Here is a 25,284-nt window from a genome sequence, read left to right as displayed (position 1 = left end):
TTTATCTGTTCACCTTTTCTTCTGGATGGTTCTCCTCTGACTCATCTCCCGAGTGAAAACCACACCCATTAATGCATTGCTGGTGAAATCCAGGGAACTGCCATGACATGTGAGGAGAACTGAGTTAGCACTATCACACTGGATTAGTATTCAGGGTGGACTTAACGGAAATACAGCATTGACTATCCTGTACAATGGTTGGGAGTACTCGACATTCTCTGGTAAAAGCTTTGGATGGGACATCTTGGCAGGAAATTTGGAATAATGACAATAAGGGTTGAAATTACAACAAAATTCAGACATCAGTCAGAGTGAGACGTGATGGAAGTAAAAGTAGAAAAGAAGATGTTACTTTCAGATTAAGCTTCAGACATACAGGACTCAATGACACATTATACACATCATGAAAAAGACAGAGTGGGATAAATGTGAGATATGCAACTGTAAAGAAACTGTAGAACATGTGCTGATAGAGTGGAGGAAGTTCAGGGTGGAAAGAGAAAGACTGAAGAACAGAGTGGTAGATACAGGAAGGGAGCGGAGCATCAAAGGACTGTTAGAGACAGGGGACAAACAAGTTCAGCTTAAAAGGGCTTTATTTAATATTTTGAATGAAACTGGTTAAAAAGCCAGAATATAACTGCTATATGAAGTTTATTTCTATTTTTTTCATTGTATTTATGAATAACATTATTATTGTGTTTAAATGATAACTGTCATAAAGTCATGATGTTACACACTCCGGTCCAGTAGGTGGCGCCTGTAACATTGGGTTGTAGTCCGCCATTAAAGTGAAAGAAGAAGAAGAAGAAGAAGAAGAAGAAGAAGAAGAAGAAGAAGAAGAAGAAGAGGAGGACTCATCTCCTGGTAGCCTATAAAGCCATTGAAGTTATCCGGAATTCGCCTGGAGGAAAACTTTCTGTGGTTTAGTGAAAATGTCTAAACTAGAAATGCTGAGATCTTTAGTCAACCGGCGACTAACTGCGGCTGATGAAGAGATATTTGGTGTGTTTGAAAGTACGATAGCAGAGTACAAGGAGGAACTCTCTCGTTCAAAAGAGGAGAATAAGCGACAACGGGAATGTCTGGACGCTGTTTTCAACCCGGAAGTCCGGATACAAAGAGCACGTGGGTTCACTTTATTTCTTCTCTCAGTTCTGTTCATCCTCCGGCTGATGACTTAACGTAGTTTGGAGTGAGACTCTGTTGCAATTCGTCGTTACCGTCTTTTCATGACGTAATACATGCAAACGTGTCGCTTTTCGGCGAAATAAGCCGTGTTGAATCAAAATATATCATCCACGTGAGTGTAGATCCGTAGTTTTTATTTTTTTCGGGGGGGGGGGGGGGGGGTCGTCAACTGGCCAGCCAGCGTTTCTCAGATTGGAGTGAGACGAAGAGAACATGTGATGTCGTGATCTTCGCAATAAAACATATTTCGAGCCTTGGCTAATCAGCGTTAAGATGTCGACACCGTCTTCATTTCCCTCCGTTAAAGTTTAAGTTCCGTTACCGTTCAGACTTGTTGGGTTAAGTTAACGTCCACTGCATGCGGAACTTTGTCCACTGCTAACGCTCATCATTATCAAGATTTAGGAGGAAAAAGCTTAACGTGATGAAACATGAACACGTGTCCGTGTTCCGGTTCAGAACACGCGGTCACGTATTAACATTAAACTGGAACACTGGCGGTTCTGGTTGCAGTTTTTTTTTTGTTGAAGTACAGCAACAAGGGCTCACGTGCCCTCATCACACTGCCAGACACTGTTCACTGTAATGACCACAGCAAGTGTACTTCCGGTCCCAACAGTCCCACGTGCAGTTGCTCCCAAAGGCCCTGAAGTAATGAGAGAGCATTAAGGAGCCTGAGCCTTCATGATTTCAACAATTGAACTGAATTGAATGCATATTAATTGTAAATAGAAGATAGGCCAGAATTATAACCGCTTTACAGTAACAGTGGAAGTTAATATTAAGCCATACAGTAGCAGGGTTAAATGAAAACGAATCACTTTATTTTGTATAGGCGATGGTTCTCACTACTGTAGAAATATGCTAGCGGTATTTACAGGCATTAAACGTATAAGTATTGTGAGGAATTTAAGTTTTAAAGCACTCCTTGCGATGGATATTATGTGTTACAATAGGTTTGCTTGAAGAAGGTTTAAACTAAAGGGAGAGTTACTGAATTTGTTGTGCACTGTGATAGAAACCAGAGAATTTATGACACTGCCATAAAGTCAGAGAGAGGGGGATATTGCTGAAGAGTTTCTGAGCACAGCCTTCAAGAAAGGGGGTGAATTGGTCAAGGAAGTGTCCCACTGAAGTCCGCCGGGTTCAGCCAATCACTGAGCTGATCGATGGGCTGAGGAATGAGTAATATGAGACATTTCAGAGACTTGAGGGACAAAGAACCTGTGAATCCCCGGAGATAATCGGACCTCATCTGGACCATGAGGCGGACACACCAGTCTGTCGTGTGGTGCAGATGGGGCCTCTATTTCTATTACTATATTATATACGCTATCTATATTACTATTGATAGTGTATTTCAGTTTGTAACTGCATTTGCGTTTTCCTTTACCTTTTGTTTGAGAAATTTTGAACATAACAGTATTGTGTGTGTGTGTGCTCATTTGCAATAGTGTTGCGTGTGTCATAGAGCAAAGGTTTGAATCTCCAGGTGAGGCACTCTCATACAAAGAGGGAGCTCTGACACACAGGTGGTAGCTTAAAACTTATAACTCGTTGTGTTGTGAATCGGGTTAGTCGGTGGGATATTGTGATGTTGATGCTTGACTTTATAAATTGTAATACTTGTAGATCGCTACTGTACCGTCCCGTCACCCCCCCCCCCCCCCCCCCAGGGTTTCGGGTGCTTGGCACCTCTTTCACCTCTTATGAGTTTGCAGGTATGCTGATTTGTTCTCAGCTTCTAGATGACAGGAAATATTTCAACTTAAAGTACAAGTGTGTTCTCTTTGATAACACCACATGGATTTGGCAGCTTAAAATGGTTCATATGGTCACATAAGTTGATTACATTATTGTATTATCTGGTTCTATTGATACTCTGGAAGTCTAGGTCCAGGAGACGATTTGCTCAATTCTAAAATGTCTTTGTAACACCTCTGTGTGTGTGTTTACTGGTTTCCTGCAGACATCCAGCAGCTGTTGTTGGTTAAAGAAGAGGTTCCCTCTGAGCAGCAGGAGTGGAGCTCCAGTCTGGACCAGGAGGACCCAGAACCCCCACACATTAAAGAAGAACAGGAGGACCCAGAACCCCCACACATTAAAGAGGAACAGGAGGACCCAGAGCCCCCACACATTAAAGAGGAACAGGAGGACCCAGAGCCCCCACACATTAAAGAAGAACAGGAGGACCCAGAACCCCCACACATTAAAGAGGAACAGGAGGACCGAGAGCCCCCACACATTAAAGAGGAACAGGAGGACCCAGAACCCCCACACATTAAAGAACAGGAGGACCCAGAACCCCCACACGTTAAAGAACAGGAGGACCCAGAACCCCCACACATTAAAGAAGAACAGGAGGACCCAGAACCCCCACACATTAAAGAAGAACCGGAGGACCCAGAACCCCCACACATTAAAGAAGAACAGGAGGAACTCTGCACCAGTCAGGAAGGAGAGCAGCTTCAAGGTCTGGAGGAGGCTGATGTCAAGTTCTCATTCACTCCTGTGAAGAGTGAAGATGAAGAAGAGGAAGCTCAATCCTCACAGCTTCATCAAAGACAAACTAAACGGATGAAAACAGAAGCTGATGGAGAAGACTGTGGAGGACCAGAACCAGACAGAAACTTGGATCCAGATAGACATCCAGAACCAGATACTGATGAGAAGCCTGGAGACTCTTCTGACACTAATGAGGGTGGTGATTGCAAGAAGACCAGAGAACCTCAGTCAGGTTTAAACTATTTGAAACCTGATGAAGTCCGTGTCAGTGATTCAAGATGTAGCGCTGGTGAAAAACCTTTCAGCTGCTCAGTCTGTAAGAAATCATTGAAGCAGCGTTCACATTTACAGAACCACATGAGAACCCACACAGGAGAAAAACCTTTCAGCTGCTCAGTCTGTAAGAAATCTTTTAGCCAGCGTTCACATTTACAGAGCCACATGAGAACCCACACAGGAGAAAAACCTTTAAGCTGCGCAGTCTGTAAGAAATCTTTTAGCCATCGTTCAAATTTACAGAGCCACATGAGAACCCACACAGGAGAAAAACCTTTCAGCTGCTCAGTCTGTAAGAAATCTTTTAGCCAGCGTTCACATTTACAGAGCCACATGAGAACCCACACAGGAGAAAAACCTTTCAGCTGCTCAGTCTGTAAGAAATCATTTAAAGATCGTTCAACTTTCCAGAGCCACATGAGAACCCACACAGGAGAAAAACCTTTCAGCTGCTCAGTCTGTAAGAAATCATTGAAGCAGCGTTCACATTTACAGAACCACATGAGAACCCACACAGGAGAAAAACCTTTCAGCTGCTCAGTCTGTAAGAAATCTTTTTGCCAGCGTTCACATTTACAGAAGCACATGAGAACCCACACAGGAAACAATCCCCTTTAGCTGTTCTGGTTGCAGTAAAGTTTCCATTTGTGATAAAAGCTTTCAGCACGAGTCACCTCTGAAGTTACACGTGATTAACTGCGGTTCAACTCCACTGATTTCAATACAAAGTTATTCACTGAATGAGCGCCAACTGTACAGTTTGAAATAGTTTTGATGATTATATTGATGATTGATTTGATGGTAATGTAAGTTTTGAGACTATGGTTTTACCTGCATCTGTGCACAGTATATTGTATTTGAATGATTTCATCAATAAAAAGTAAAAGGTTTGTGTATTTCACTGGTTCATACCGTTTTACGTAGCACACTTTGTTCGTCAGGATTAAATCCATCAGTGACTGGAGTGTGACTCAATAGTTCTTTATCTTACTTGGCAGTTTGCACTCTTTGCTGCTGCCATTACTGGTATAAAATTGTCATCTTGTCTGACAAACTCATAAAAAGGTCCTTAGAAAAAGCAATCTACACATTCTTTGGAGTCACAAACCAACAACAGCCTTCTCTCGATCTATAGTTGCTTCCAGTTGATAAACAGGCCGACACATTCCTGAATGGGTTCACAACTTGTCGATACTTTCTTAGATTGCCGGTGGCTTTTCTTGATCATACCATCGTCTTATCCTAATCATTGTGCTCCCCGGGCCTCTTGTTGTTCATGTGTATGAGCACTTTTACCAGCTCAACTTTAGGGAACCATGAAACAGGCCCCACCTTTGACTTTATCACACAGCTCCAACACAATATATCAGGATTGGTGCGGCAGCAAAGGGGTTGGACCTGATCACACCCGGCCCTCATTCGTTGTGTTACATCATTTTGTTTGGAAAATACTAAATTCTAAAAATAGTGTATAGTCTATAGAGATTAAAACAAAAAATAAAATGACAGTGAATCAAAAGACATCAAGCTAAGTGATGCAGGACAATCAAAGAAAAACAACTCACTTTTTTTATGATGGGAAAAGACAATAGCTCAATCATAGAGTTGGAAATATGTCTTTAATAGTAAATACCGGTACTTAACAGGACCCTAATTGACCTCCTACTGCCATTGTTTCTGTGCCACCAACAAGTAATGCCCTTAAGAGGTTGTGGTCATTTCTCAAATTCCTGTGACATCACGTTGAAACAAACATTTGGCCTGAAAGTGGGTCAACCCGTGACACATTTAAATAACACCCAATACTTTCCTGTTTCAGGTGTATCCCTCATGGTCGTCTTTTATTTCTTGACTGATCAACTGTATTAAATACACAGTTCGATAAGGGCTGTAACACAATATCCACTTGGAAAAAGTGGTAGTTTGTGTGTTAGTGTTACTATGGTGGCTGCATGGGCAACCAAACTATAGTTTACCTGCTGGAGATGAATAAAGTGATCTAAAACTAAATAAAACCAAAACATGGGCCAGTGTCTGGAAAAACCGCAATACAACTTCATGTGTGTGTTTGTGGTCTGGATTTCCCTCCTGAGCAATTGCTAATTAACGCGGCGTTTGGGCCTCTCGAACCACTTACTGTGCCTCTGTGTGGCTGCCATCCAGGTAATCTATATTCAGCAAAATGCTTCCTTCTTAAATAGGATCCAGCTATTGAGATTAATGCTGTGTGCAGGTATTTGTGTCCCTATTTAAAGCATTTATCGATCAGTGCGGCTCTGAAACTCTGCGAAAGTACATCGCCAACATTCTGACCAAGCACACTGACAACCACCACCACCCCTCCCTGACACACACACACACACACACACACACACACACACACACACACCACGGAGAGGAACCCTCAATCTGAGCAGCAGCCCCTCGAGACTCCCCCAAGTGCTGTGGTCTGCAGGTATTGGAGCACTATTATTAGCATTGTTTCCTCAAACAAACTCTCCAATCAATTCTATATGCAGTGGCTCGAATCCACAAGGTTTGCACTGTACTTGTTTAACTTTAAAGGCGTATACTCTGCATAAAAACCTGTCGTTTGAATGTCAAAAATTCTAAACAAATGAAGTTGTAAAATATATATAGTTTTGTCAAAGACTGAGATTATGTATGTGGCTATAGCTTTAATCCAGTCAGTTGGACTCGAAGGGTGACCAATTTTCACTGCAGAGAAACAGTGAAACATCCATAGAAACTTCTCGAACCCCTCCCGCAGCAAAATACTCTTCTCTGTTGTCCATTCACATCCTTACTATTTTCTACCCAATTGTGACTTTGTCAATATTTCTGCTAAAATATGGATAAATACCGCAGCTGTGGACTTGAAACATTACTCAGCTCAGATTTTAAGCTTCAGTAATCAATGCTTTTGTATTAACAATGGATCAAATTACTGTTTGTAATGTGAAGGGGCATCGGTCGTGGACTAACCGATACAAAACGATCACCCAATACTGCAGATCCCCTCAGCTCAACAAAATGTTTAGCTTCTTTCAGGTCATGAATGTGTTTTCTGGCCTGAAACTTTAGTTTTTAGTCCCACCACTTTCATCAAGCTTGTTTCCAGCAGCAGACAGCTATTATCAGTCAAAAAGCGAAAAAGAAAAAGAGCCAGATATGGCTCAGGAGTTGATGGAGATCAAAAACAGAACCAGAAAGACAATGAATATCGAACTTAACATTCGTCAGGGGGCCAGAAACACAAATCTGCTTTGCTGTGATCTTGATGTTTGTCCTAATTACCAAAGATAATTCCACACTTTGCGAACAATAAAATAACCAAACCAGCAACTTTTTCTACAAGGTCTAAAACATTAGACAGCTGATAAAAGAAAACATAAGAAAATATTATCTTTTCTCTTAGGCCTGCTGACTCCGACAGTGTCAAGTGTTCTTTGAAATTCCCCTGAGGGAGCTGAGAGGTGGCCAGAGACATCCATCACCTTTTGTCTGAAACACCAGAGGAAGACAGTCTGCTGACACCACAGCAGAGTACAAGAGAAGATGAAAATGCTTAGATACTGTATACCAGCTCCAAAAATGTCTTAACACTTTCATTTCTTTATCACTATTTATTACATTTGATTAATAGAGAGAAACAAAACATAAAAAGGTTACTTAAGGGAAAGTGTAATGGGAATATCTAAAGAGTGAATGATTCTCACTTCCATTATTTTCCAGATAAATGATGGCTGTTACTGTCCTGTTTGTTGAGAGAACATACACCCCTACATGCACAAATGCACTCCCAGGCCCTCATACAAGCTGTGTGAAGTAGTCGCTCCTGATGTAAACAGAGAGAGCGGATGGGAAGAAGAGGTACAGAGGAAATCCTCTGTTTAAATGCCAAGACGTGCGTGGCATTCTCTCTCTCCTGATCTTATTTCCTCTTTTCTGCACCACTCGGGGCTCAGCTTCTCCACCTTCGCCTCTGCTCCACTGCCTCTTGTGTGTTTCGTGCATGTGGGCGTGACTGCGTGGGTGTGCACGTGCCAGCTTGTGTGGCTCACATTCATGATCCTGGTCGTGTGTTTGGAGCGATGACACAGACCGCTTTTGTCTTTGTGCTGCCAGAATTAACCAGCAGGGAATATAATGAATGCAGGATGCATGTTAGAGTGAAGACGTCTGCAGCTGTAAGGAGGAAACGATGGAAAACAGAGAAATGAATCCTGGAAAGGCCACAGATGTGATGGAATGAACATGTTCCAAGTTCCAGTTATTTAGTAGAATATCCTCCAGATAAACATCTGATAATTAAATAATGTAGGGCAGAACTTTGACTTTCCACACCCTTATATTCCACATATCCCAATTTTAAAAGAATAGTTTAACATTTTAGGAAATATATGCTAAAGTTCAAAACTGCCCTGCCAATAACTCTTAATTACTAATTAACATGATTTCTCTTATTTGTTTAATCCGTCCTCAAACTCAAATTCAATTTTTCAATTGAATTAAATTTGTTTATATAGCGTCAAATCATAACAGAAGTTATCTCCAGACACTTCTTATACAGAGCAGGTCTAGAGGAATATAAAATGTCTAGAGTCTATTACTTGGCGTTTATCAATTCATCACATTCGTGCAGCATCGCCGGCTGTAACACAGTTTGCTAGATTCGTTTGTGAGCACAGGTTTTGGTACAGGTGTGTCTGTACAAACATGTTGGTACCACACCTGACAACTTCACTGACAACACAACACCAGGAGTCACTGTGTCCAGCTGTTGTTCGCCAAGACAGACGCCAAACAACTCCCACAAGATTTGCAACTTGTTGCCTTTACATTTTTGGTAATTAGTGAGCGTTGTTCGTGCTTTTTTACTCAGGACTGAGCCATAGCTGCTTCGATTTCCCAAAATGTTGAACTTTTCCTTCAACACATGTAAATAAGTGTTAAATATATAAATCGTCTTCTTCACATCATCTCGCTGCTCCGAAAGCCCAAGATGCTGTATGTGTGTGTGTGTGTGTGTGTGTGTGTGTGTGTGTGTGTGTGTGTCTGTGTGTGTGTGTGTGTGTGTGTGTGTGTGTGTGTGTGTGTGTGTGTGTGTGTGTGTGTGTGTGTGTGTGTGTGTGTGTGTGTGTAAATGTAAACAGCAGTCCTTTGCTGACAAAGCACTTCTTCAGGAACTTGGGATTGTGTGTGTGTGAGAGTGTGCGCCTTGGCCTCTGATATGCTTCCTTTCAGAACGACTGAAGAAATAAGCAGCAAAGACCTTACACTCTGTGTGTGTGTGTGTGTGTGTGTGTTTAGAAAGCAACTTTGGTACACTACAAATTTATGTTTTCTCCAGCTAGTTCAACATTTTAGGACAACTGAATCCACCTCAAAGCTATTTTTGTTTGTTTAAATATGAAGCACCTCCTATAAAGCGCTCACAAACTCACTCGGTCATGTTTAGCAGACTCTTCATGGGGGAGGACGGGCGTTCCCCACCTGTCAGCCTGCACCACCTGTAGGAAACGGAGGTATCATTAGCAACAGTTCAGACCTGTACAGTTTGTTCACACATACAAAGATTCAAAAGGTTGAAGGTCGAAATAAAATGTTCATTTCAATCGATTTTTGATTTGGAATCGAAATCATGACATTAGAGAGTCGTTCCTTTCCAGAATGACATGTTTCCATGTGACATGTTTCCATGCATTCATTTCCTATTCAAGCTCTGTTAGCGGTAAGTTAAAGTATATCGTAAGGCTGGGCAATATCACCTAAACTTAGTTTAATGATTAAATGCACATTTACCTAAAAGTAAAGTTCCTCGCTCTTCTGTACTGTATATGAACAGAAAATCAAAGATTATAACTGAGTAATAATTATTTATTTAACTTATCGAGCAGCGGGCTATGTCAACAAAGCAAGTAGAAGCTCGGATTACAACCCACACACAGATAGACACTGCTCCTATATTGTACATAGCAAATAACTGTTTGCATGTTCATGCTCTGAATCCATATTGCACCTTTAATAATGTTGAAGCAAATATTACAGATATTAACTCTATACTCACATCATCCCCGACATAAAAGGCATTTTATAAAGAATCAAAATATAAGATATCAACATTGACACTGTTTGAGAGTTGGTAATAAATTACACTATTTTTCACAAATGAACATAAATCACAGTTGTCAAAAACGTTAAGTTTCTTTTTTTGATTTCTACTCTTCACTTTGATGATTGACCTTTTTTGAATTGTCTGCTGGCTCTTTGCTCTACTGACTCTCTTGGCACTAAACTCTCAACTGAAACCAAAAGTAACCAAAGACACATGCAGCACAGACGACAATGGAGATGTTCTGTGCTCTCAACGGTTCTTAATGTTAAATCACATTTCCTACATATCAGATGAAAAGGATTATGTACTATTTTCCAGTTGGATGATTTTGTTAAAAAGATGGGCCTGCAGCCACTTCGTCTGGGAGTTTGGGAAACTAATCTTTAATGAAGAACAGTCACAGAGTCCACAATCACCACAACAAACAACAGCCACTTCCTCTGATATATGAGCTCAAATCCGCATACAAACAATGACCTGTGACCATTCGGTGAATCACTGATTTAGCTCTTTGAGTAGACTTAACTTCTCCCAATGACATGTCAGGTCATATACCTCTCTCTCTCTCTCCCTCTCTCTCTCTCTCCCTCTCTCTCTCTCTCCCTCTCTCTCCCTCTCGCTCTCTCTCTCTTCCTCTCTCCCTCTCTCTCTCTCTAGTGCAATCCCCCCCCCCCTCTCCCTCTCCCAAGTCAGCGCACCGCCTACACGCAAACACACACACGGACACACACACCGCCAAAATACCTGCACTGTTCCACCCAAGTGGTGCAGAACCTAAACTTTCTTTGTACCTTTTGTCTCTTTTCACTGAACATTTGATGCGTTTTCATGTGCAAAGACTCTCTCCCTCTCACTGAGCAGAAACGCCGCATACATTAGGATAACCCACTGTAATAAATAAACTTCAGGAGCTGCATCCCTTATCACAGCGGGGTGACAGCGGAGGAAACGCGCACTCATCTTCACAGCTTATTGGACCCTTACTCACACCGATCCGTAAAATAGGCTCCAGAGAATTTACAGTAAAAACCGGTAGCAGTAAAAGTAACAAGGTGGTTACAAATTGGTCTGTCGGTTTTAGTGTCCATCAGCCCTTACACCCTGTTCATAATGGGTGTTATCTGGTGATTTGGAGGCAGGTGCCAAGTAGGTGACAACCAAACCATAAATGCCCAGAGGCAACAAACTAGGTCGCCTTCATGACTGTCATTATACTTCCTCTTGTGTCCTCCTTTTCTGTCCTTGAAAGAGAGAAATGGAACAAGATCAAAGGTTATATTAAATGCAATTATTGCAATAATTAGGTCTTGTGCGTAAAAAGACGTGCACCTTGAACACGGGAGGTACATATACTGGCTTCCCTGTACAATAGCATGATAGTATTTGGTTATAAATTCAAGTCTTTGACAAAATAGACTGAGTTCACAGAAATACGTGAACTGACCACAAGCTCCTAACAGCATGTTGGCAGCACGGAAACAATGTCAATGGAAAATCAATTAGGATTCTTTGTCATGGCAGACACAAAAATTAAACGCATGTGAATGGGCAACGCTCAGAGCTACTGATTCAGTACAAACAGTGAGAAAGACTATGGTGGCGGGATGGAGGGAGAGAGGGGAGGTGGACGGATCAAACACAGGACTTTATGAAAACAGGATACTAGTCACCTACCAAAGTGTTGTTGAGTTATTGTAAAGTTACGTTTGTGACGTCGTTACTTAGGTTCCGTACGTATTTTAAGCCCAACCTTGATGTTTTTCTTAAACCTAACTTGTTGCCTAAACCCTAACGTTATTTTTGTTGCCTGAAACTAATTATTTCTAGGACCAACCATGATGTTTTCCTGAAACTAACTAAGTGGTTTTGCTGTCTAAACCAAACGTTGGTTTTGTTGGCCAAACCTAACGTTATATTGTTTCTGTGGTGGTGGCACATACCGGTATGTAATATTCATTAACGGTCCACGTACCGAGCTCTGATTGGTCAGTGTGTATTTGAAGAAAATGAATTAAATCACACGTTGCTGAGGGAGCAGAGGGGCAGAAAATGATCAGAAGGCAATTCATTGGTGATATTTTGTCTTCAATAAATAAATGTTGAAAACAATCACTTGAGTCGTCTCGTTCCATGACCCACAACTGTTACATATGGACCAGATGGAAGGTAACTGAAGATAGGAGTAATGATATACTATTTTATTAGTTTAAGGGGCTTTTGTTACCCACCAAGTTGCAGCGGAACCGGCTGTTCCTCGTAGAACCTGTCTGAATGGACTTTTATCTGTTCACCTTTTCTTCTGGATGGTTCTCCTCTGACTCATCTCCCGAGTGAAAACCACACCCATTAATGCATTGCTGGTGAAATCCAGGGAACTGCCATGACATGTGAGGAGAACTGAGTTAGCACTATCACACTGGATTAGAATTCAGGGTGGACTTAACGGAAATACAGCATCGACTGTCCTGTACAATGGTTGGGAGTACTCGACATTCTCTGGTAAAAGCTTTGGATGGGACATCTTGGCAGGAAATTTGGAATAATGACAATAAGGGTTGAAATTACAACAAAATTCAGACATCAGTCAGAGTGAGACGTGATGGAAGTAAAAGTAGAAAAGAAGATGTTACTTTCAGATTAAGCTTCAGACATACAGGACTCAATGACACATTATACACATCATGAAAAAGACAGAGTGGGATAAATGTGAGATATGCAACTGTAAAGAAACTGTAGAACATGTGCTGATAGAGTGGAGGAAGTTCAGGGTGGAAAGAGAAAGACTGAAGAACAGAGTGGTAGATACAGGAAGGGAGCGGAGCATCAAAGGACTGTTAGAGACAGGGGACAAACAAGTTCACCTTAAAAGGGCTTTATTTAATATTTTGAATGAAACGGGTTAAAAAGCCAGAATATAACTGCTATATGAAGTTTATTTCTATTTTTTTCATTGTATTTATGAATAACATTATTATTGTGTTTAAATAATAACTGTCATAAATTCATGATGTTACACACTCCGGTCCAGTAGGTGGCGCCTGTAACATTGGGTTGTAGTCCGCCATTAAAGTGAAAGAAGAAGAAGAAGAAGAAGGAGAAGAAGAAGAAGAAGAAGAGGACTCATCTCCTGGTAGCCTATAAAGCCATTGAAGTTATCCGGAATTCGCCTGGAGGAAAACTTTCTGTGGTTTAGTGAAAATGTCTAAACTAGAAATCCTGAGATCTTTAGTCAACCGGCGACTAACTAGGTTCCGTACGTATTTTAAGCCCAACTTAACTGCGGCTGATGAAGAGATATTTGGTCTGTTTGAAAGTATGATAGCAGAGTACGAGGAGGAACTCTCTCGTTCAAAAGAGGAGAATAAGCGACAACGGGAACGTCTGGACGCTGTTTTCAACCCGGAAGTCCGGATACAAAGAGCACGTGGGTTCACTTTATTTCTTCTCTCAGTTCTGTTCATCCTCCGGCTGATAACTTAACGTAGTTTGGAGTGAGACTCTGTTGCAATTCGTCGTTACCGTCTTCTCATGATTGAATACATGCAAAGTGTCGCTTTTCGGCGAAATAAGCCGTTTTGAATCAAAATATGTCATCCACGTGAGTGTAGATAAGTAGAGTTTTTATTTGCGGGGGGGGGGGGTCGTCAACTGGCCAGCCAGCGTTTCTCAGATTGGAGTGAGACGAGGAGAACATGTGATCTCGTGATCTTCGCAATAAAACATATTTCGAGTCTTGGCTAATCAGCGTTAAGATGTCGACACCGTCTTCATTTCCCTCCGTTACCGTTCAGACTTGTTGGGTTAAGTTAACGTCCACTGCATGCGGAACTTTGTCAACGGCTAACGCTCATCATTATCAAGATTTAGGAGGAAAAAGCGTAACGTGATAAAACATGAACATGTGTCCGTGTTCCGGTTCAGTACACGCGGTCACACATTAACATTAAACTGGAACACCGGCGGTTCTGGTTGCAGTTTTTTTTGTTGAAGTACAGCAACAAGGGCTCACGTGCCCTCATCACACTGCCAGACACTGGTCACTGTAATGACCACAGCAAGTGTACTTCCGGTCCCAACAGTCCCACGTGCAGTTGCTCCCAAAGGCCCTGAAGTAATGAGAGAGCATTAAGGAGCCTGAACCTTCATGATTTTAATAATTGAACCGGATTGAATGCATATTAATTGTAAATAGAAGATAGGCCCAAATTATAACGGCTTTACAGTAATAGTGGAAGTTAATATTAAGCCATACAGTAGCAGGGTTAAATGAAAACTAATCACTTTATTTTGTATAGGCGATGGTTCTCACTACTGTAGAAATATGCTAGCGGTATTTACAGGCATTAAACGTATAAGTATTGTGAGGAATTTAAGTTTTAAAGCACTCCTTGCGATGGATATTATGTGTTACAATAAGTTTGCTTGAAGAAGGTTTAAACTAAAGGGAGAGTTACTGAATTTGTTGTGCACTGTGAGAGAAACCAGAGAATTTATGACACCGCCATAAAGTCAGAGAGAGGGGGATGTTGCTGAAGAGTTTCTGAGCACAGCCTTCAAGAAGGGGGGTGAATTGGTCAAGGAAGTGTCCCACTGAAGTCCGCCGGGTTCAGCCAATCACTGAGCTGATCGATGGGCTGAGGAATGAGTAATATGAGACATTTCAGAGACTTGAGGGACAAAGAAACTGAATCCCCGGAGATAATCGGACCTCATCTGGACCATGAGGCGGACACACCAGTCTGTCGTGTGGTGCAGATGGGGCCTCTATTTCATGAAATATTACTATTGATAGTGTAATTCAGTTTGTAACTGCATTTGCTTTTGCTTTTTCCTTTACCTTTTTGTTTGAGAAATTTTGAACATAACAGTATTATGTGTGTGTGAGTGTGTGTGCTCATTTGCAATAGTGGTGCGTGTGTCATAGAGCAAAGGTTTGAATCTCCAGGTGAGGCACTCTCATACAAAGAGGGAGCTCAGACACACAGGTGGTAGCTTAAAACTTATAACTCGTTGTGTTGTGAATCGGGTTAGTCGGTGGGATATTGTGACATTGATGCTTGACTTTATAAATTGTAATACTTGTAGATCGCTACTGTACCGTACCGTCCCGTCCGTCCCCCCCCCCCTGTCCCAACAGGGTTTCGGGTGCTTGGCACCTCTTTCACCTCTTATGAGTTTGCAGGTATGCTGATTTGTTCTCTCAGCTTCTAGATGACAGGAAATATTTCAACTTAAAGTACAAGTGTGTTCTCTTTGATAACACCACATGGATTTGGCAGCTTAAAATGGTTCATATGGTCACATAAGTTGATTACATTATTGTATTATCTGGTTCTATTGATACTCTGGAAGTCTAGGTCCAGGAGACGATTTGCTCAATTCTAAAATGTCTTTGTAACACCTCTGTGTGTGTGTGTTTACTGGTTTCCTGCAGACATCCAGCAGCTGTTGTTTGTTAAAGAAGAGGTTCCATCTGAGCAGCAGGAGTGGAGCTCCAGTCTGGACCAGGAGGACCCAGAACCCCCACACATTAAAGAAGAACAGGAGGACCCAGAACCCCCACACATTAAAGAAGAACAGGAGGACCCAGAACCCCCACACATTAAAGAGGACCAGGAGGACCCAGAACCCCCACACATTAAAGAAGAGGAGGACCCAGAACCCCCACACATTAAAGAAGAGGAGGACCCAGAACCCCCACACATTAAAGAACAGGAGGACCCAGAGCCCCCACACATTAAAGAGGAACAGGAGGACCCAGAGCCCCCACACATTAAAGAGGACCAGGAGGACCCAGAACCCCCACACATTAAAGAGGACCAGGAGGACCCAGAACCCCCACACATTAAAGAGGACCAGGAGGACCCAGAACCCCCACACATTAAAGAGGACCAGGAGGACCCAGAACCCCCACACATTAAAGAACAGGAAGACCCAGAACCCCCACACATTAAAGAACAGGAGGACCCAGAACCCCCACACATTAAAGAAGAACAGGAGGACCCAGAACCCCCACACATTAAAGAACAGGAGGACCCAGAACCCCCACACATTAAAGAGGAACAGGAGGAACTCTGCACCAGTCAGGAAGGAGAGCAGCTTCAAGGTCTGGAGGAGGCTGATGTCAAGTTCTCATTCACTCCTGTGAAGAGTGAAGATGAAGAAGAGGAAGCTCAGTCCCCACAGCTTCATCAAAGACAAACTAAACGGATGAAAACAGAAGCTGATGTCGAAGACTGTGGAGGACCAGAACCAGACAGGAACTTGGATCCAGATAGACATCCAGAACCAGATACTGATGAGAAGACTGGAGACTCTTCTGACACTAATGAGGGTGGTGATTGCAAGAAGACCAGAGAACCTCAGTCAGGTTTAAACTATTTGAAACCTGATGAAGTCCGTGTCAGTGATTCAAGATGTAGCGCTGGTGAAAAACCTTTCAGCTGCTCAGTCTGTAAGAAATCTTTTAGCGGACGTTCACGTTTACAGAGCCACATGAGAACCCACACAGGAGAAAAACCTTTCAGCTGCTCAGTCTGTAAGAAATCTTTTAACCATCGTTCAACTTTACAGATACACATGAGAACCCACACAGGAGGAGAAAAACCTTTCAGCTGCTCAGTCTGTAAGAAATCTTTTGATGAACGTTCAACTTTACAGATACACATGAGAACCCACACAGGAGAAAAGCCTTTCAGCTGCTCAGTCTGTAAGAAATCTTTTAGCCAGCGTCAAAATTTACAGATGCACATGAGAACCCACACAGGAGAAAAGCCTTTCAGCTGCTCAGTCTGTAAGAAATCTTTTAGCCAGCGTTCACATTTACAGAAGCACATGAGAACCCACACAGGAGAAAAACCTTTCAGCTGCTCAGTCTGTAAGAAATCTTTTCGCCATCGTTCAGATTTACAGAAGCACATGAGAACCCACACAGGAGAAAAACCTTTCAGCTGCTCAGTCTGTAAGAAATCTTTTAGCCAGCGTTCACATTTACAGAGCCACATGAGAACCCACACAGGAGAAAAACCTTTCAGCTGCTCAGTCTGTAAGAAATCATTTAAAGATCGTTCAACTTTCCAGAACCACATGAGAACCCACACAGGAGAAAAACCTTTCAGCTGCTCAGTCTGTAAGAAATCATTTAAAGATCGTTCAACTTTCCAGAACCACATGAGAACCCACACAGGAGAAAAACCTTTCAGCTGCTCAGTCTGTAAGAAATCATTGAAGCAGCGTTCACATTTACAGAGACACATGAGAACCCACACAGGAGAAAAACCTTTCAGCTGCTCAGTCTGTAAGAAATCTTTTAGCCAGCGTTCAACTTTACAGGAGCACATGAGAACCCACACAGGAGAAAAACCTTTCAGCTGCTCAGTCTGTAAGAAATCTTTTCGCCATCGTTCAAATTTACAGCAGCACATGAGAACCCACACAGGAAACAATCCCCTTTAGCTGTTCTGGTTGCAGTAAAGTTTCCATTTGTGATAAAGCGTTCAGCACGAGTCACCTCTGAAGTTACACGTGATTAACTGCGGTTCAACTCCACTGATTTCAATACAAAAAGTTATTCACTGAATGAGCGCCAACTGTACAGTTTGAAATAGTGTTGATGATTATATTGATGATTGATTTGATGGTAATGTAAGTTTTGAGACGATGGTTTTACCTGCATCTGTCCACAGTATATTGTATTTGAATGATTTCATCAATAAAAAGTAAAAGGTTTGTGTATTTCACTGGTTCATACCGTTTTACGTAGCACACTTTGTTCGTCAGGATTAAATCCATCAGTGACTGGAGTGTGACTCAATAGTTCTTTATCTTACTTGGCAGTTTGCACTCTTTGCTGCTGCCATTACTGGTATAAAATTGTCATCTTGTCTGACAAACTCATAAAAAGGTCCTTTAGAAAAAGCAATCTACACATTCTTTGGAGTCACAAACCAACAACAGCCTTCTCTCGATCTATAGTTGCTTCCAGTTGATCAACAGGCCGACACATTCCTGAATGGGTTCACAACTTGTCGATACTTTCTTAGATTGCCGGTGGCTTTTCTTGATCATACCATCGTCTTATCCTAATCATTGTGCTCCCCAGGCCTCTTGTTGTTCATGTGTATCAGCACTTTTACCAGCTCAACTTTAGGGAACCATGAAACAGGCCCCACCTTTGACTTTATCACACAGCTCCAACGCAATATATCAGGATTGGTGCGGCAGCAAAGGGGTTGGACCTGATCACACCCGGCCCTCATTCATTGTGTTACATAATGCTGTGTGGAAAATACTAAATTCTAAAAATAGTGTATCGTCTATAGAGATTAAAACAAAATAAAATGTCAGTGAATCAAAAGACATCAAGCTAAGTGATGCAGAACAATCAAAGAAAAACAACTCACTTTTTTTATGATGGGAAAAGACAATAGCTCAATCATAGAGTTGGAAATATGTCTTTAATAGTAAATACCGGTACTTAACAGGACCCTAATTGACCTCCTACTGCCATTGTTTCTGTGCCACCAACAAGTAATGCCCTTAAGAGGTTGTGGTCATTTCTCAAATTCCTGTGACATCACGTTGAAACAAACATTTGGCCTGAAAGTGGGTCAACCCTTGACACATTTAAATAACACCCAATACTTTCCTGTTTCAGGTGTATCCCTCATGGTCGTCTTTTATTTCTTGACTGATCTACTGTATTAAATACACAGTTCGATAAGGGCTGTAACACAATATCCACTTGGAAAAAGTGGTAGTTTGTGTGTTAGTGTTACTATGGTGGCTGCATGGGCAACCAAACTATAGTTTACCTTCTGGAGATGAATAAAGTGATCTGAAACTAAATAAAACCAAAACATGGGCCAGTGTCTGGAAAAACCTCAATACAACTTCATGTGTGTGTTTGTGGTCTGGATTTCCCTCCTGAGCAGTTGCTAATTAACGCGGCGTTTGGGCCTCTCGAACCACTTACTGTGCCTCTGTGTGGCTGCCATCCAGGTAATCTATATTCAGCAAAATGCTTCCTTCTTAAATAGGATCCAGCTATTGAGATTAATGCTGTGTGCAGGTATTTGTGTCCCTATTTAAAGCATTTATCGATCAGTGCGGCTCTGAAACTCTGCGAAAGTACATCGCCAGCATTCTGACCAAGCACACTGACAACCACCACCACCCCTCCCTGACACACACACACACACACACACACACACACACACACCACGGAGAGGAACCCTCAATCTGAGCAGCAGCCCCTCGAGACTCCCCCAAGTGCTGTGGTCTGCAGGTATTGGAGCACTATTATTAGCATTGTTTCCTCAAACAAACTCTCCAATCAATTCTATATGCAGTGGCTCGAATCCACAAGGTTTGCACTGTACTTGTTTAACTTTAAAGGCGTATACTCTGCATAAAAACCTGTCGTTTGAATGTCAAAAATTCTAAACAAATGAAGTTGTAAAATATATATAGTTTTGTCAAAGACTGAGATTATGTATGTGGCTATAGCTTTAATCCAGTCAGTTGGACTCGAAGGGTGACCAATTTTCACTGCAGAGAAACAGTGAAACATCCATAGAAACTTCTCGAACCCCTCCCGCAGCAAAATACTCTTCTCTGTTGTCCATTCACATCCTCACTATTTTCTACCCAATTGTGACTTTGTCAATATTTCTGCTAAAATACGGATAAATACCGCAGCTGTGGACTTGAAACATTACTCAGCTCAGATTTTAAGCTTCAGTAATCAATGCTTTTGTATTAACAATGGATCAAATTACTGTTTGTAATGTGAAGGGGCATCGGTCGTGGACTAACCGATACAAAACGATCACCCAACACTGCAGATCCCCTCAGCTCAACAAAATGTTTAGCTTCTTTCAGGTCATGAATGTGTTTTCTGGCCTGAAACTTTAGTTTTTAGTCCCACCACTTTCATCAAGCTTGTTTCCAGCAGCAGACAGCTATTATCAGTCAAAAAGCGAAAAAGAAAAAGAGCCAGATATGGCTCAGGAGTTGATGGAGATCAAAAACAGAACCAGAAAGACAATGAATATCGAACTTAACATTCGTCAGGGGGCCAGAAACACAAATCTGCTTTGCTGTGATCTTGATGTTTGTCCTAATTACCAAAGATAATTCCACACTTTGCGAACAATAAAATAACCAAACCAGCAACTTTTTCTACAAGGTCTAAAACATTAGACAGCTGATAAAAGAAAACATAAGAAAATATGATCTTTTCTCTTCGGCCTGCTGACTCCGACAGTGTCAAGTGTTCTTTGAAATTCCCCTGAGGGAGCTGAGAGGTGGCCAGAGACATCCATCACCTTTTGGCTGAAACACCAGAGGAAGACAGTCTGCTGACACCACAGCAGAGTACAAGAGAAGATGAAAACGCTTAGATACTGTATACCAGCTCCAAAAATGTCTTAACACTTTCATTTCTTTATCACTATATTTATTACATTTGATTAATAGAGAGAAACAAAACATAAAAAGGTTACTTAAGCGAAACTGTAATGGGAATATCTAAAGAGTGAATGATTCTCACTTCCACTAAACACGTTAAGATACAGTGTGAAGTTATTTTCCAGATAAATGATGGCTGTTACTGTCCTGTTTGTTGAGAGAACATACACCCCTACGTGCACAAATGCACTCCCAGGCCCTCATACAAGCTGTGTGAAGTAGTCGCTCCTGATGTAAACAGAGAGAGCGGATGGGAAGAAGAGGTACAGAGGAAATCCTCTGTTTAAATGCCAAGACGTGCGTGGCATTCTCTCTCTCCTGATCTTATTTCCTCTTTTCTGCACCACTCGGGGCTCAGATTCTCCACCTTCGCCTCTGCTCCACTGCCTCTTGTGTGTTTCGTGCATGTGGGCGTGACTGCGTGGGTGTGCACGTGCCAGCTTGTGTGGCTCACATTCATGATCCTGGTCGTGTGTTTGGAGCGATGACACAGACCGCTTTTGTCTTTGTGCTGCCAGAATTAACCAGCAGGGAATAGAATGAATGCAGGATGCATGTTAGAGTGAAGACGTCTGCAGCTGTAAGGAGGAAACGATGGAAAACAGAGAAATTTATCCTGGAAAGGCCACAGATGTGATGGAATGAACATGTTCCAAGTTCCAGTTATTTAGTACAATATCCTCCAGATAAACATCTGATAATTAAATAATGTAGGGCAGAACTTTTACTTTCCACACCCTTATATTCCACATATCCCAATTTTAAAAGAATAGTTAAACATTTTAGGAAATATATGCTAAAGTTCAAAACTGCCCTGCCAATAACTCTTAATTACTAATTAACATGATTTCTCTTATTTGTCTAATCCGTCCTCAAACTCAAATTCAATTTTTCAATTGAATTAAATTTGTTTATATAGCGTCAAATCATAACAGAAGTTATCTCCAGACACTTCTTATATAGAGCAGGTCTAGAGGAATATAAAATGTCTAGAGTCTATTACTTGGCGTTTATCAATTCATCACATTCGTGCAGCATCGCCGGCTGTAACACAGTTTGCTAGATTCGTTTGTGAGCACAGGTTTTGGTACAGGTGTGTCTGTACAAGCATGTTGGTACCACACCTGACAACTTCACTGACAACACAACACCAGGAGTCACTGTGTCCAGCTGTTGTTCGCCAAGACAGACGCCAAACAACTCCCACAAGATTTGCAACTTGTTGCCTTTACATTTTTGGTAATTAGTGAGCGCTCGCTCCTCCTCATAGTAATCATAGTCTGGCTCCTCGTAGTCGAAACAGTTACAAATAGTCACTTTGCCCCAGAAAGTCAAGCCGGCAAGCACCAGCGTGATCCAGCGCATCTTAGCGGCCAGTGCCGAGGGCACTCGGTCCATCTGAGGACTGAAATAAACGAACAAAAGGCCTCTCTGCTCGTCTCCTCTGTTCTTAGGAGATGGTCTATCCACTCTCCAAAGAAAGCATTGGCGGCAGGAATTTTAACGGATCATTGCGAAGACCGCTCTCCTCGAAGACAGTCTGGTTGCGGATACTGTAGGCTGCTGCAAGTTAATCTTCCCGGCTGTCCTCCATGGTAAAAGTACACCGAGTTGTCCGTCTGTCCGTCCGTCCCGGTGGCTGTCAGTCAGCAAAGTGTTCGCTGAGGCGCTCCGCTGTCCTCCGCTGTAGCTTCACAGGTGAGGCTGCTGCGGGGGAAAAGAAACAAGAGAAAGACGCGATGAGTGGATCTGGACTATATGATCTCTGAGCGCAAAGACGCACGGCTGTGTGTCTGCTGCTCACGAGAAACATCCGCCTCGTATATTTCCAACCAGCACTGACTGTCTCATACTCTCTCGCGTAGTGCAATCCCCCCCCCTCTCCCTCTCCCAAGTCAGCGCACCGCCTACACGCAAACACACACACGGACACACACACCGCCAAAATACCTGCACTGTTCCACCCAAGTGGTGCAGAACCTAAACTTTCTTTGTACCTTTTGTCTCTTTTCACTGAACATTTGATGCGTTTTCATGTGCAAAGACTCTCTCCCTCTCACTGAGCAGAAACGCCGCATACATTAGGATAACCCACTGTAATCAATAAACTTCAGGAGCTGCATCCCTTATCACAGCGGGGTGACAGCGGAGAAAACGCGCACTGATCTTCACAGCTTATTGGACCCTTACTCACACCGATCCGTAAAATAGGCTCCAGAGAATTTACAGTAAAAACCGGTAGCAGTAAAAGTAACAAGGTGGTTACAAATTGGTCTGTCGGTTTTAGTGTCCATCAGCCCTTATACCCTGTTCATAATGGGTGTTATCTGGTGATTTGGAGGCATGTGCCAAGTAGGTGACAACCAAACCATAAATGCCCAGAGGCAACAAACTAGGTCGCCTTCATGACTGTCATTATACTTCCTCTTGTGTCCTCCTTTTCTGTCCTTGAAAGAGAGAAATGGAACAAGATCAAAGGTTATATTAAATGAAATTATTGCAATAATTAGGTCTTGTGCGTAAAAAGACGTGCACCTTGAACACGGGAGGTACATATACTGGCTTCCCTGTACAATAGCATGACATAAACAGAGTAAGTCGGTCAAGAAATAGAGCCGAACATCCGCTTCGACATTCAGAGGGTGATCAAACACAAATTACTTTCGTGTTTCGCTTCATAATGTGTCCCACTAACTTGGGTGTGAGGGGGAATGTTCTCCAATCACAAAATATAAACATATTAACTTTAAACCAGCAGTTGTAGACGAGTTTACATTTTATTTCTAATTATTAATTTCGTTAATGTTTTTTTTCTATAAATTTGGCAACGTTAGATACATTTAACCAGTCTGTCGGTCAACAACAGAAGGTTCGCGATCCTCCACTGCATCACTGGTACCAAGTAGCCGACACTGAATGAACCTCTACTCTGTGGTGTTTGTGTGTGTGAAGCCAAACCATCTTTTCCATTTGAGAAAAGAACATTTACCAAAACGTAAACTTGGCGTCTTTTCACAAAAAAAAGATCTTGCACGGACTGGAAAGTTGTCAACAAATACCCAATGATCTCCCAAGTGCAACCCACGCACATGTAGTGCAGACACACATATAACAGCAGCAGTTGTTGACAATCAATGCCGCCAGTGAACACCCTGCCGAGATAAATCCTCCTGAGACCAGTTCACCCTGCGTCGCCACAGTTTACCTGGTGCGTTTACCTGCCCGGGCCGCGTCGGTTTGCTGCGGTGTCACGAAGCGACCCATCATGCCTCAAACGCAGGAGTCTAATCTCGGGACTCTCAGGGGGCCTGCGTGTCACTTGGTACCGGCAGTTCCGAACGTGCCCGTCTCCCCCCATGTATTACCGGGAGATTACCGGAGCGCTGTCTCTGCTGCTCCCGATTAAATCTGCCCTCGGGGAGAGGTAGCGGCGCGCTGACGTCACTGTATCAATCCATCCGCAAGCTGTCCACTACACACGCCCCGAGGCATGGACACAAATCCCCTGGAGGCTGCGCGCGCACACTCAGACACGCGCGGAGTTTAGTTCGTGTAGGTCAACAAACCCCTGATTTTTGTCCCGAAGACAGGTGATAAACTTAACCATCAGATTATAAGAGAAAGAAGTTGATTATCGATCTTTATAACAGGAGGAAGCATCACCAATTCTCATTTTTTTAAAACCTGCAGGTTGTAACTGTTTCCTCAGCATATCTGGGAGTTTGTTGATGTGAAATTGGCTATGCGTTCCAATACCATTCTACCATACTATTTAGTGTGCAAGAAAAAGATTTTGTAAGTCCCAACACATATGTCAAATATTACATCAGGTCCCATTTTGCAGCATCCAAGCCAGCATGCTTTTCTGGCTAGTCTAACCCACAATCCTTCAGGAAGCAGATATATGAGCAAGAGCATCAGGGTGTAAGGTATTAGGTTATTAGGAAGTAGTATGTCCGAATCGAATGCATACTACATGCAACTGTACGTCCTTTCTAAGGGCAGCTGCAGTACATAATAAAAGTAAAAATAAAAAGTATGCGATTTCGAACGCAGCTGAAGAGTCGACAACCATGCCAGCGTCTTTGTAAATCTGTCGCTAAACTAAATGCTAACATCAACACGCTCACATGCTATCATTGACATTGTAGCAAATAATGTTATGTTTGCAATCTTGGTTACTTTGTAGCATGTAGCATGCTAAGGTTTGCAGGTATTTGGTTATAAATTCAAGTCTTTGACAAAATAGACTGAGTTCACAGAAATACGTGAACTGACCACAAGCTCCTAACAGCATGTTGGCAGCACGGAAACAATGTCAATGGAAAATCAATTAGGATTCTTTGTCATGGCAGACACAAAAATTAAACGCATGTGAATGGGCAACGCTCAGAGCTACTGATTTAGTACAAACAGTGAGAAAGACTATGGTGGCGGGATGGAGGGAGAGAGGGGAGGTGGACGGATCAAACACAGGACTTTATGAAAACAGGATACTAGTCACCTACCAAAGTGTTGTTGAGTTAATGTAAAGTTACGTTTGTGACGTCGTTACTTAGGTTCCGTACGTATTTTAAGCCCAACCTTGATGTTTTTCTTAAACCTAACTTGTTGCCTAAACCCTAACGTTATTTTTGTTGCCTGAAACTAATTATTTCTAGGACCAACCATGATGTTTTCCTGAAACTAACTAAGTGGTTTTGTTGTCTAAACCAAACGTTGGT

At 42.3% G+C, this 25,284-nt stretch overlaps 2 protein-coding genes across 2 annotated transcripts; both read left to right on the top strand.

The window, feature by feature from the left end:
* Positions 1–935: 935 nt before the first annotated feature.
* LOC306785047 (uncharacterized protein) lies at positions 936–4,801 on the top strand (the record flags this gene model as incomplete). The annotated part of the gene is made up of 2 exons (XM_079279273.1): positions 936–1,128; positions 3,161–4,801. The coding sequence occupies 2 exons, from the start codon at positions 936–938 to the stop codon at positions 4,588–4,590; spliced, it is 1,623 nt and encodes a 540-aa protein (XP_079135399.1). The 3' UTR covers positions 4,591–4,801.
* Positions 4,802–13,210: 8,409 nt separating this feature from the next.
* Positions 13,211–23,988, top strand: LOC306785046 (uncharacterized protein; the record flags this gene model as incomplete). Its single annotated transcript, XM_079279272.1, has 3 exons — positions 13,211–13,514; positions 15,525–16,196; positions 23,864–23,988. Exons 1-3 carry the CDS (start codon positions 13,289–13,291, stop codon positions 23,986–23,988), a joined length of 1,023 nt encoding a protein of 340 aa, XP_079135398.1. The 5' UTR covers positions 13,211–13,288.
* Positions 23,989–25,284: the final 1,296 nt, after the last annotated feature.

This window comes from Melanostigma gelatinosum, assembly GCF_949748355.1.
Source record: "Melanostigma gelatinosum genome assembly, chromosome: 11".
Lineage (NCBI taxonomy): Eukaryota > Metazoa > Chordata > Actinopteri > Perciformes > Zoarcidae > Melanostigma > Melanostigma gelatinosum.
Note: the sequence above shows the minus strand (reverse complement) of the source record. Positions and strands in the feature narration are given on the sequence as shown.